This window comes from Mesoplodon bidens (assembly GCF_964165515.1).
Source record: "Mesoplodon bidens genome assembly, chromosome: 10".
In the NCBI taxonomy this organism is placed as follows: Eukaryota; Metazoa; Chordata; class Mammalia; order Artiodactyla; family Ziphiidae; genus Mesoplodon; species Mesoplodon bidens.
The window spans coordinates 89,687,965-89,701,671 of NC_138172.1; the positions used below are offsets into that span (position 1 = coordinate 89,687,965).

Genomic DNA, 13,707 nt, shown 5'->3' on the forward strand with positions numbered 1-13,707 from the left:
AGATCCAGCCAGGGGAGGGTGCAGGGGGGGAGCTATTTTTGTGCCAAATACTGCCCTAGGCCCTGCTTTTAAGAAACATGCAATTTGACATCTTTTTCTTCTTTAGTCAATGACTTTGCTAAATTTAAAACCATTCAAATTAAAAACAAAACAAAAAAACACTACATATTTCCTCTCAAAATTTCAAAGGTTTTTTTTAAAAGAGACATTATGTATATCATATACAGTAGTGCCAGCCTCTCCCCTGGTATGATACTGAATATAATTTCAAAAGAAAAGAAAAGCTTACCTATCACTTGGTGGACTGTTTTCGTCTTGCAAATATTTTTGGGTATTTCGCCTTCGCACCTTTGGAACAACGTGCTTTCTCGCAAAATGCCTATCTTGGGGCTTTGAATCTTCTTGTGACACAATATCTTCTATGTCATCCAGGAATGTATCACAGGATGCAGAAGGCATCTTCTCTATCACATAAAAAAGTTATAAATGATTCAAGCACATGAGTCCCTCAGAAAATCTGTTTAACATAACATCACCCGTGAAATATTCTCGCCAAACTTGAATCTAATAAAGCCTTTAGATTTTAACTTCAAGTTTACAGAAAATACAGGAGATACAGTAAAAGAAACACCAGATAAATCTTATTGACAGTGGGACATTCCACGGTTCAACTGGAACTATTTCTTCAACAAATCAGGGTCATGGAGAAAAAAGCAGGAAAGGAACTGTTCAAGATTAAAGGATACTTAGAAGATAATATGAACACACTTCATGCTCTTGATCAGGTCTTACTTTGTCCAAACAACTGTAAGACATTTTGGGAACAATTAGGGAAATCAGAATATGAACTGGGTATTAGATAGTATTTGGATATTGCTAAAAATCATTAGATATAAAGTATTGTCTTTACGATTAAAATCTTATTTTTTTAGAGATGCACACTGAATATGTGGAGGTAAATATTACATCTATAATTTATTTTAAAACAATAAAAAATATATTAAGACATGGGGAAACATTTACAACTCTTAAATCTAGGAAATAGACATGTTGTTGTTTATTATCCAATTCTACTGTCCTGAATGTTCAAAATTTTTATAATTAAGAAAAGAAAATGTGGACACTGCTTCCAGGAAGATGAAATAAACATATTTTCCCTATCCCTCCCACTAAGTACAACTAGAACTCCAGACATATACGTAAAATAAACATAAGAACACTTTGAAAGATGGAGAGAAGGCAGACCGGCTAGGGACCTTGCAACCCAAGTTACACCACCATGGTGAGCTCCTTGGGTTTTGTTTTGCCTCCTATATCCCAGACTTGGAGCTGAAGAAGCCAGCAACCCAGAAATGCCAACAGGTGCAGACAATAAAAGCCCTCAACAAAACAAAAGACTGTTCTGTTGCCAAAGAACCAGAAAAGTGGCAGCCTTACAAGACAGAAAGCTTTTAGGCAATAACCATTCCACTCCACACAAACACCAAAAAAACACAAAACTGCAAAACACAATTCAGTGAAGGAAAGATAGCCTTTTCAGTAATTTCTGCTCGAGCAACTGGACATTTATAGACAAATAAATGAACAACCACCTAAGTCTCACACCTTATACAAAACTTAATTCAAACAGATCCTGGACTAAAATGTAAAACAAAACTATGAACTTTTAGAAAAAATTCGTAAGATCCAGAAGGAAAAATAAGCACATGAAAAGAGATTCAACATTACTAGCCATCAGAGAAATATAAACTAAAACCACAATGAGATATCACTACATAGTTATCACTAAAATAAAAAACAGTGACAACACTAAATGCTGGCAAGGATGTAGAGAAACTGGATCACTCATACAGTCCTCGTGGGAATATAAAATGGTACAGCTGCTCTGGAAAACAGTTTGGCATTTTCTTAAACTAATCATGCAACTACAATGCAACCCAGCAACTGTACTTCTAGGTGTTTATCCAGGAGAAATATTAAGACAGTCACACAAAAACCTAAAATAAATATTTACAGCAGCTTTCTTTGTAAGAGCTAAAACCTGAAAACAACCCAGATGCCCTTCAATGGTTGAATGGTTAAGTAAACTGAGGCACATCCAATACCATGGAATACTACTCGGCAACAGAAAGGAATGAACTACTGACACATGTAACAACCTGGATGAATCTCCAGAGAATTATGTTCAGTGAATAGAGCCAATTGCAAAAGGTTACCTACTGTATAATTACATTTATATAACATACTTGAGATTGAAATAACAAAATAATGGAAATGGGGGACAAAACAGTGGTTGCCAGTGATTAAGGAGAGGATAGAGTGGGAGGAACGTGAATGTGACTATAAAGGTCAGTGTGTGCGATCCTTGTGATGATGGGAAGTGTTCTGCATCCTGACCACATCATGTCGATATCCAGGTTGTGATACTATACATATTACAGTTTTGCAAGATGTTACCTTTGGGGGAGACTTGGGTACAGTGTACAGCAACTCCACATAATTTTTATAACTAAGTTAATCTACAATTATGTTAAAATAAAATACTTAAGATAAAAAGCTACCTGAAAAATGAAACGTGCAGGCATAACTCAAAGATAACTGCAGGTTCAGCTCCAGACCACCACAATAAAGCGAATGTCATAATAAAGGGAGTCACATGAATTTTCTGATTTTCCAGTGCACATAAAAGTTATGTTTACACTATACTGTAGTCTATTAAGTGTGAAATAGCATTATATCTTTAAAAACTATGTATATGCCTTAATTTTAAAATACTTTGTGGCTAAAAAAAAGTTAACCACCATCTGAGCCTTCAGAGAATTATAATCTTTTTGCTGGTGGTGGGTCTTGCCTCCATGTTGATGGCTACTGACTGGTCAGGGTGGTGGCTGCTGAAGGGGGGTGGCTGTGGGAATTTCTTAAAATAAGAGAACAGTGACGTTTGCCTCATCAATTGACTCTTCTTTTCATGAACAGTTTCTCTATAAGCATGCAATGCTGTTTGACAGCATTTTACCCACAGTAGAGCTTCTTTTGAAATTAAAGTCAATTCTCTCAAACCTTGCCTCTGCTTTTTTTTTTTTTTTTTTTTGCGGTACGCGGGCCTCTCACCGCTGTGGCCTCTCCCGTTGTGGAGCACAGGCTCCGGACGCGCAGGCCCAGCGGCCATGGCTCACGGGCCCAGCCGCTCCGCGGCATGTGGGATCTTCCCGGACCGGGGCACGAACTCGCGTCCCCTGCATCGGCAGGCGGACTCCCAACCACTGCGCCACCAGGGAAGCCCGCCTCTGCTTTATTAACTAAGTTTACGTAATATTCTAAATCCTTTGTTGTCATTTCAACAATCTTCACAGCATCTTCACCAAGAGTAGATTCCATCTCAAGAGATCACTTTCCTTGCTCATCCATAAGAAGCAACTCCTCATCCATCCACGTTTTACCATGAGATTGCAGAAATTCAGTCACATTTTCAGACTCCACTTCTAATTCTAGTTCTCTTGATAATTCCACCACATCCGCAGTTATCTCCTCCATGAAACCTTGAACCCCTCAAAGTCATCCATGAAAGTTGGAACCGACTTGTTCCAAACTCCTGTTAATGCTGAAATTTTGACCTCCTCCTATGAATCACAAATGTCCTCAATGGCACCTAGAATGGTGAATCCTTTCCAAAAGGTTTTCAATTTACTTTGCCCGGATCCATCGGAGGAATCACTATCTATAGCAGCTTACCCTTATACAATATATTTCTTTAATAATAACACTTGAAAGTCAAAATTACTACTTGACCCATGGGCTGTGGCATGGATGCCGTGTTAGCAGCATGAAAAACATTAATCTCCTTGTATATCTCCATCAGAGCTCTTGGGTGACCAGGTGTACTGTCAATGAGCAGTGATATTTTCAAAGGAATGTTTTTTCTAGGCAGTAGGTCTCAATAGTGGGCTTAAAATATTCAGTAAACCATGTCATAAACAGATGTGCTGTCATCCAGGCTTTGTTGTTCCATTTACAGAGCACAGGCAGGGAAGATTTAGTATAATTCTTAAGGGCCCTAGGATTTCCGGAACGGTAAATGAGCACTGACTTCAACTTATCATTATCAGCTATATTAGCCCCTGACAAGGGAGTCAGTCTGTCCTTTGAAGTTTTGAAACCAGGCACTGAGCCACTGTAATTATCTTAGCTAGATCTTCTGGTCCTTCTGGGTAACTTGCTGCAGCTTCTACATCAGCACTTGCTTCTTCACCTTGCACTTTTACATATGGAGATGGCTTCTTTCCTTAAATCTCATGAACCAACCTCTGCTAGCTTCAAACTTTTCTTCTGTAGCTTCCTCACCTCTATCAGCCTGCACCGAATTGAACAGAGTTAGGGCCTTGCTCAGGATTAGGCTTTGGCTTAAGGGAACATTGCGGCTGGTTTGATCTTCTATCCACACCACTCAAACTTTCTCCATATCAGCAATAAGGCTGTTTTGCTTTTTTATCATCCATGTGTTTACTGGAGGATCTGTTTTAATATCCTTCAAGAACTCTTCCTTTACATTCACAATCTGGCTAACGGGCACAAGAAGCCTAGCTTTCAGTCTATCTCAGCTTCCGCATTAAAGCTTAATCACTTCTAGTTTATTTAAACTGAGAGACATGCAATTCTTCCTTTCACTTGGACACTTAGAGGCCACTGCCAGGTTATTAACTGGCCTAATTTCAGTACTGGTATGTCTCAGGGAATAGGGAGGCACGAGGAAAGGGGGAGAGATGGGGGAAGGGCCAGTTGGTTTAAGTAGGAGCACACATTTACCAATTAAGTTCGCTATCTCATACAGGCGTAGTTCAAGGCGCCCCAAAACAATTACAACAGTAACAAAGATAAATGATTACAGATCACCATAACAAATATAACAATAATGAAAGAGTTTGAAATACTGCGAGAATTACCAAAATGTGGCACAGAGACACAGAGTAAATGCCGTTGGAAAAATGGCACCAACAGACATGCTGGATGCCAGGCTGCCACAAAGCTTCAATGTGTAAAAACAAAAACAGGCAACATCTGTGACGCACAATAAAGCGAAGCAAAAGAAAATGAGGTCTGCCGATACTTGAAGACACTTACTGGCAGACCTCCACTAATACTGTGTCCAGACAGGAAGCAAGGGCTTCACAGCATCATCTCATTAACCATTCACAACAACTCCAGGAGGTAGGTGGTGGTGTTATACTCACTTTAAAGAATAATCTAGGGAATTCCCTGGCTGTCCAATGGTTAAGACTCCGCACTCTCACTGCCGAGGACCTGGGTTCCATCCCTGGTCGGGGAACTAAAATCCCATAAGCTGCGTGGCACAGCCAAATAAAAAAAAAAAAATGAAGAGTAATCTAAAACACAGAGAAGCTAACTTACCCAAAGCAGCTCAAAGACTCCACAGCAGATGAGCCTGAGCCCACGTGCTGTGCGAGACTCTACGGCCTACTTAATTACCCAGAATGACCACTTTTCATCCGGGTCGCCTAAACCAGTGTTAAGGGTCCTACACTCTCCTCTGGTCTCAAGCCTTTCTGATGAATTTTCCTTCTCTTCATTTGTCAGATTCCCATCTTTACATTAACAGAGTATTTCCAGCCAGGCTCATTTTGTGCCCTTGGCTGTAATGCACTCTTTACATGTATGACAAACTAGGCCGTGTAAATCAGACAAATCTGTGTTCAAATCTCAGCTAGCTTTACATTGCTCAGAAGAACAAAAGATCAGAAATAACCCAGATGGCAATCAATCAAGAACTGTTTAAATTATAGTGAACACCCATACCACATGGTCAGGGTAGGACTGTCAGTCACAGGCCTCCTCCTTCCCCAGATGCAGCCATGGCACATGAGACCCATGTGCCAGAGTAATTCATCCTCTGGGCCACAATGACTGGTTCAGGTTTGGACATGACAAGCCGAGCCAATCAGAATCATCACGAGAACTTCTATGCCAGGGCTAACAGGAGAGCTGGCTTCTCTTTCACTGAAGTGACTAAGTTAGGAGGCTGGCAACTTGAGGATACTGGGGGCCATCTTGCCTGCCACAAAGCAGAACCTACCCAAGGCAGGAAAGGCTTCTAAGAGCTGGAGAGATAACGAGCAATACTGACATTATTTGAGCAACTGGGTCCAACCAATGCCTGCAGCCAGATGCAGCCCTGCCCTGCCCAGTCACATGAGCTAATAAATTCCCTCTGGGGCTCAAATTCATTTGAGTTGGGGCTTCTGTTCTTGCAAATGAGAGCCCTGGCCGACTCAGCAAACTATAGGTAAGGTGAAATGAACCAGGTTAGTCTTTCCCAAATTCGTTCTATTTATTGACTATCAGTGAAGAAACAGTTCTGTGGTCAAATAAATTTGGGACAGTCTGCGTCTTACAGGCTCCCAGTATGCATTAGTAGAGCAAAGACTGGGAAGCGCTGTGGTGAAGAAACTTAAACTCGCTGATCTTAGGAGTTTTCTGAAAATTAATTTCTCACAGGTCTCCTCTTCATGCGGTTGCAGACGGTACTGAAAACAGAAGGCCTGAAGGAAGCCAACCCTCAGATCCCCTCCCACATTCTGTACACATGGATGACTTCATTTTCTTACCGGGAAATGGGTTTTTACCCACATATCAATCTGTTACAGTGAATGAACTGCCCACCCCCTTTAGAACAATCCCTCTACTCTGACCTGCTCGAGCACGGAATTCCAGCCATGCTTCCTCTTCTTGCATCATCGCTAATTGTCTCTTTACTGAATCATTACTATCTGGGTATAAACATACTGTTATTTCTCCCATTTGAAAAACAAAAACCTTATCCGGACCCCACTTCCTCTACCTACTGTCTCCACCACATTTCTCTCCTTTAAAAGAAAACTCCTTGCAAGAACTGTCTCCAATTTCCCCCTCCCATTCTCTACTAAACCGGGCTTTCACCCCGACCACTCCACCAAAACTGCTGTCCTGATTTCAGTGACTCACAACAGTGTACATGGCAGTCAATTCTCAGCCATCTCGCCTGACCCGGTCTGCAGCATCTGACACTACGGTCCGTGCATCCCCTCCTAAAGCGATCTTCTTCACTGGCTTCTGGAATCGCACACTCTGAGTTCTCCTCCTACCATGTCAACCACTCCGTGCATCCCCCCCTAAAGCGATCTTCTTCACTGGCTTCTGGAATCGCACACTCTGAGTTCTCCTCCTACCATGTCAACCACTCCATGCATCCCCCCTAAAGCGATCTTCTTCACTGGCTTCTGGAATCGCACACTCTGAGTTCTCCTCCTACCATGTCAACCACTCCCCAAGTTTCCTTTATTGGTTCCTCCTCATCTCTCCAACTTCTCAACCTCGGAATGCCCCCAGAGCTCCGTTACAGGACTTCTCTTTTCTAGTTACAGACACATCCTAGGTGATCTCATCCAGTCCCAAGGCCTTGCAAGACCAACTGTATGCTTATATAACCAGCCCCAGTCCTCCCCTGAACTTCAGGCTCAGATGTCCAACTGCCTATTCAACACCCCTGCTTGAATGTCTAATAGTTATTTCAGAATTAAAAGGTCAAAAACAAAACTCCTGATCCTCTCCCCACCTTACCCCACCTGCAACCAACAACATCACACCAGATCCTCCCACAACTTTCCCCATCTCACTTAAAGGCAATCCCAACCTTCCACCCACTCAGGTCAAAAGTCCTGGAACCATCCCTGACTCCTCTCTTTCCTTCACCCTAAATCCAATCCACCAACAAAAGCCTGCTGGCTTGACCTTCCAACTATATTCAGAATCTATTTCTGACCATACCCACTGCTACATTCTTGGTCCAAACCAACATTAACTCTTGCCTGGATTACTGTAATAGTCACCCTGCTTCTACCCTTAATTCCCGAAGGACACTTGCAGCACGTAAGCCAGGGATCCCTTTAAAACCGAAATTCTTCTCAGGCTTCTGATCAAAACCTTCCCTTGGTATTCCATCTCAGAGTAAAAAGCCGCAGAGTAAAAACTGCTACAGAGTTCTACTAGTACATAATCAGCTTCCTGTTACCTCTGTGACCCCACTTCCCACTGCTCTCCCCTCTCCCTCCACTCGGCCACACGGGCATCCTGGCTAGTTCACACCCACCAGGCACACACTCATCTCAAGGTCTTCGTCTTGCCTGGAATGCCTTCAAGCCCTTTGGGACTTTGTTCAAATGTCACCAGTGAGGCCTTCCTGAGCAACTCCCACCTCACCACGTACACACACCTCCTGTCCGCCTTCCCCGCCTTGTTTCCTTACCACAGCACTTCACCACCTGCTTAGATATTACAGGGGAGCAAACTTGCCACCCCAAAATGTCTGCTTGCCATGCAGATTATTTTGAGCTGAAAACAATCAAGGATCAAAAGATTCGGGAAGAAACTCTGACCTTCCCCGTAAATGCCTAAAAGAACGTAAACAGAGCACCTGTTCCAGGAAGGGAGTAATCACCACAGATAACTGGAGTATGAACTACGTGTGCAGACGGGGAGGAACCTAGCAAAGTTTGTTTGTTAAAATTCCTCTGTAACCAAACATTTGCTTTTCCATGGCATGGCAATTGCCTTCCTCCCCTCTGAGGTCCCAAACCACTACCCCCAAGATCCTCTTCTGTCTTTAGCTGAAGACAAAAGGGTTTAAGGCAAGGGTTTCAACCACTTGGGAGAGTTACTGTTTGCCTGGGTCTCTCCCATGTATACATGTTATTACACTTTCGCCTGATTTGCCTCCTGTTAATCTGTCAGTTTAATTCTTAGACCAGCCAGAAGAACCTAGAAGGGTAGAGGAAAATTTCTTCCTCCATGAAAATATCTTCATTATTTTGTTACTATCTCTTTCTACTAGGATATATACTCTCAGGGGGATGGGGGGGCAGGGGGAGGTAAAGGCTTTTGGGTGCTTTGTTCACTGCTCTATCCCAGGTGGTGCCTAGAACTGTCTAGCACACTGCAGCTTCTCAATAAATACTTTTTACTGTACACTACCCAGTCTAACAAAATATGCCCCCTCTGCTACCTCCCACTCTGCCCCAGCTGTAATAATCTTTCAGACGTCCTCTGAGCACGCCAAACTAGCTTCTGACTCAGGGCCTTCACACTTGCTCTTCCTCTGCCTTGAATATCATCCCCAGATATTCGTATGCCTTGCTGCCTACTTCTCTACGCAAATGACACCTTGGAGAGGCCTTTTCCTAATCACCCTATCTAAGATAAGCACACACTGATTAGGCATCCCACACATTCTCACCAGCCTCTAACCCACTTTATGCTTCATTTTTCTTCATAACACTTACCTACCTGACTCCAGGTAGGTATATAACTGCATCTGTCTTTCTCACTACAGTGTAAGCTCCAAAAGAACAAGGGTGTCATCTCTTTCTCACCACTATATCCACAACACCTGTAACAATGCCTAGCACACAGCAGGTGCAGAATATCTGTTGAATGAATGGATAAATAAACACTTGCTTAAGCTGAATTTAGCTAGTCTTTCTATAACACAGGAGGAAATTCTTACAGTAGGTGGGAAGGTGAAATAAATACCTAACCCCTACGGTTTCTTCTATAAACTATGACTCTATGAAATAACAGTTAAGTGAGAAAGGCTAAGACCAGGTAGTGCCTTTCAATGTTACTAAAGAACTACTGAAGGATTATAAATTGAATGACATATATTAATTTTTTTAATTACACAATATTTACATCCCATACACAATTGCTTATGGATCCACTGAAGGGAAACAGTACGGAAGAAGAGAGATGAGAGGGGTCCACTGCAGTAGACATACAGTATCAGAGTTAGGGAAGCAAGGAACACTGCTAAGCCTCTTATTTTATAGAACTGAAGTCCAGAGGAGCTAACAGATTTGTCCACTGATCGAGCTAAAATTAGAACCTAGGCCCTCCCTCAACACCAAGCTCTCCCCACATGGCTCTGCCCCATTGGCAAAGCACAAATAATGCAAGAGTCTAAGGCAACCCTAAGAAAGAAGAACATTCCAGAAAAAAATGGGCAAAGGCAAAACCGGCAACACACTTCAGAAATGCAAATAGCCGCTAAGCATAGGAAAGAATGCTCAAACACACTAAGGGCATGTGTTTAAACAAGGAGTTATTTTCCATCTACCCCACAGATAACAAAGACTGACAAACACCCAACTGTTAGCAGAAAGCACGGTAAAACTGACATACCCTTTCTGAAGGGCAATCTGGCAATACATATCAAAATTTAAAACATATATCCTTTTGCCCAGCAATTCCATTTCCAGAAATTCACTCCAGGGAGACAAAAGAGACAAATATATAATGCAGAGGTTCCTAAACCTGGCTGCATATAATAAGCACCGGAACAAACTCACTCATCACTATTAATTAGCTCAAGTTCTTACTGCCAACAAACTGGTAAATGGAATTGTTAGCCTTCAGAAATTATTAAATAAGTGACTAATAATGAAACTTTGAGAATAAAAGGAAAACAAGATAGTAGCTAAATGGAACAACAGGATCGTATAAAGTTTTTTCTCAAAGGTAGAGGAAATCAAGTTTAATGAAGGAAATAAAAACAGTAAGTGAAAAAAGGAGATATTGAAAATGATGAAGAGAGAATAATATAGAGTACTGGTTACTTACAGAGGTGATTTATTAGGAGACCTTTAGAACAGCAAATACCCAGGCCCCATTCTCCAGAGTGGAATTTAAGGATGGGAAGGTAAAACCTGCCCAGGTGATTCCACTATACACATCTGATTGAGAACCACTGTTCTCCTACAGCAAAGGTTCTCAGTCTTGAGTGTTCATTATAGTCACCTGAGGAGCTATGGAAAATTACCGACAACTGAGCCCTGCGCTAGTTGAATCAATCGCTGGAACGGAGCCTGGACATCAATATTTTTTAAAACTTTCCAGTAATTCTCATGTGTGTTGCCACAGTTGTGAACCAAAGTCCTACACCAGTAGTTTTCACAGTGTGGTTCCCACACCAGCACAATTAGGGTCACTGGGGAAATTTGTTAGAAATGAAAAGTTTGGGGTCCCACTCAAAATCTACTGAATCAGATACTCTGAGTAAAGTTCAGCAATCTTTAACAAGCCCTCCAGGTGATTTTGATGTGCACTAAAGTTTGAGAATCACTGTCCTAGAGTTATTCTTTAATAAAAATCATCTAGAATGCTTGTCAAAAATATATTACCTGGTCAGCTGATTTTCAACAAGGGTGCCAAGAAAATTCAATGAGTAAAAGAGTAGTGTTTTCAACAAATGGTGCTGGGACAACTGGATAGCCACATGCAAAGAATGAAGTTGGATTCCTGCTTCACATCACATACAGAAATTAACTCCAATTGATTGCAGACCTAAATTTAAGAACTAATGCTATAAAACTCTTAGAAGATAAGATAGGTGTAAATGTTCATGACATTAGTTTAAGCACTGGTTTCTTAGTTATGACACCAAAAGAATAAGCAACAAAAGAAAAAACAGACTGGACTTACATTTAAGACTTTCATATTTAAGACTTTCATGCTTCAAAGGACACCATCAAGAAAGTGTAAAGAGAGCTCATACAATTGGAGAAAATGTTTGCAAATCAAATGTCTGATAAAGGTCTGGTATCAGAATACATATAGAACACTTACAACTCAACAACAGAAAAATAACCCAATGAAAAATATGAGCAAAGGATTTGAACAGACATTTCTCCAAAGAAGATATACAAACGACCAATAACATGATGAGATGTCAACATCATTAGCTATCAAGAAAATGCAAATCAAAACCACAATGAGGGGCTTCCCTGGTGGCGCAGTGGTTGAGAGTCCGCCTGCTGATGCAGGGGACATGGGTTCGTGCCCTGGTCCGGGAAGATCCCACATGCCGCGGAGCGGCTGGGCCCGTGAGCCATGGCCGCTGAGCCTGGGCATCCGGAGCCTGTGCTCCGCAACGGGAGAGGCCACAACAGTGAGAGGCCCGCGTACCGCAAAAAAAAAAAAAAAAAAAAAAAAAAAAAACCACAATGAGACACCACGTCACACACACTAGGATGGCTAGAATAAAAAAGACAGAGAACAACAATGTTGATGAGGTTGTGCATTAGCTCACCCAGAGAAAGAGAACAGAATTTCTTCTAACTGGAAAGAAGACAGGACCAAGCCTTAAGGAACTCCATATTTACCTGCCATACAGAAGAGAACCAGCCTATAGTGGAGATCATGAAGAAGCCACTAGAGAAGAAAATCAGTGGGTCACAAAAGGAAAAGGAAGTGAGCATGTGAAAGAGGTGGACATGGTCAGTGCTGCTTAATGCAGGTAATGCAAAGTTAAGTAAAATGAATGAAAACGTTTCTTGGATTTAGTGATAGGAAGATCTTGGCGTTTCCAGATAATGAAGGTAGCAAAATCACTAAGAAATTAAAATTAGGCTACCTTCCTGCAGGTTATAATATGCAACACGTCACTCCAACATAAAAGGCTTAAAATAAATGAGTACCTCGATTATTCATAATTAGCCTCAAATCTTCTTGAGAGATGAGTCTGGAAAATAAAAACTGATTAGAAAAAGCAAGCTCGCAACAACTTCACAAAACAACAGTAAGGACTCTTTAAAACTACCTAAAAGGGATTAAACTCCATAAAAGGCTACTTTATACCTCAGGGTTAATAATGTTCCATACTACTCCCAATTTCTTTCTGATTAGGCCAGGTGTGTTAACATCTGCCACATTTGCTATGACTGAGATCCAGCGTCTGGCCGTAGTTAATAAACACTATCCAGCACTACAACACGTCTGCGTGATTCAAGTAATACCGAGAACTACAAAACAGAAATATGGCAATAAAGTAAGTATCCACATCACCTGACACACGAAAGACACGTGTCGTCCCGAGATTCAGAAAGAGGTTTTACCAGTAAACAAGAAGGAAAAGTGAAAAATCAAGACACCTAATCTTCAGACCAACTTGTTTAAATTTCTGAGATACAGCTCTCTGAAAGCTAGGTGACTGTGAAACCTTGTCCCGTCCCACAAACTAACGCAGAAAGTGGGAAAACGAATGAAGTTAGATTTGACAATAAGCAACAAGTTCCCTTAAATACTCCTTACAGCCCTGCAGCACCTAAGGCCAAAGACCCGTCCTCACTTCTGGCAGCGCTACCTGCCTCCCAATTCCCCCAGCCCAGTTGGTAAGTTCTCTTTTAACTGCAAAACAAACCAGCAAACCTCCCAAGAAAGACTAAAACTGGGGAAACAAGGCTCCGCCGTAAAAGGAACTCTGGCCAAACTCTGCCCCACACTGATCCACCCGCCACCCTTATCCAGCAGTCGGGAAATAACAAACCAGCCAGAAGTAAGAGAACCTACACGCCACTCTCCGGAAACTGCAGCGACTTTAGATGGAGCTCGCCATGACACCTACGTCCCGCCACGGGTTTTTACGCATGCTCGCAGACGGTGGCCCGGAGAGATCAAATTACATCATCGCTGGAAATGCGCGTTCAGGTTCAACTTGGTTTAGTAATGATTTCATTTAACGATTCCTTTGGTTGCCAGAACGAAAATAAGACCTTCAAGACCTCGAGTTCTTAGAATCGTTTAATAGCTAACTTCTCCTGAGCTCTTACTACGTGTCGGGTACGGTGTTCAGAGCTTTCCATAAACATTATCTCCCCACTTATT

General features: G+C 41.9%; 1 protein-coding gene across 7 annotated transcripts in view; it reads right to left on the reverse strand.

The window, feature by feature from the left end:
* CDKAL1 (CDKAL1 threonylcarbamoyladenosine tRNA methylthiotransferase) overlaps positions 1–13,454 on the reverse strand; it is a 661,934-nt gene extending 648,480 nt beyond the window's left edge. Inside the window, exons 1-3 of one of the 7 annotated variants that reach the window (XM_081245693.1) lie at positions 13,393–13,446; positions 12,522–12,565; positions 290–464 (exon numbers count right to left, since the gene is read on the reverse strand). In XM_081245693.1, coding sequence (XP_081101819.1) covers positions 290–464; positions 12,522–12,534 — 188 coding nt within the window. In that variant the 5' untranslated portion in view covers positions 12,535–12,565; positions 13,393–13,446. Of the gene's footprint in view, positions 1–289; positions 465–10,665; positions 10,813–12,521; positions 12,566–12,681; positions 13,365–13,392 lie in introns of those variants that run through there. The other 6 variants (XM_081245694.1, XM_081245696.1, XM_081245699.1 and 3 more) reach the window with 6 other exon arrangements.
* Between the last annotated feature and the right edge of the window lie 253 nt (positions 13,455–13,707).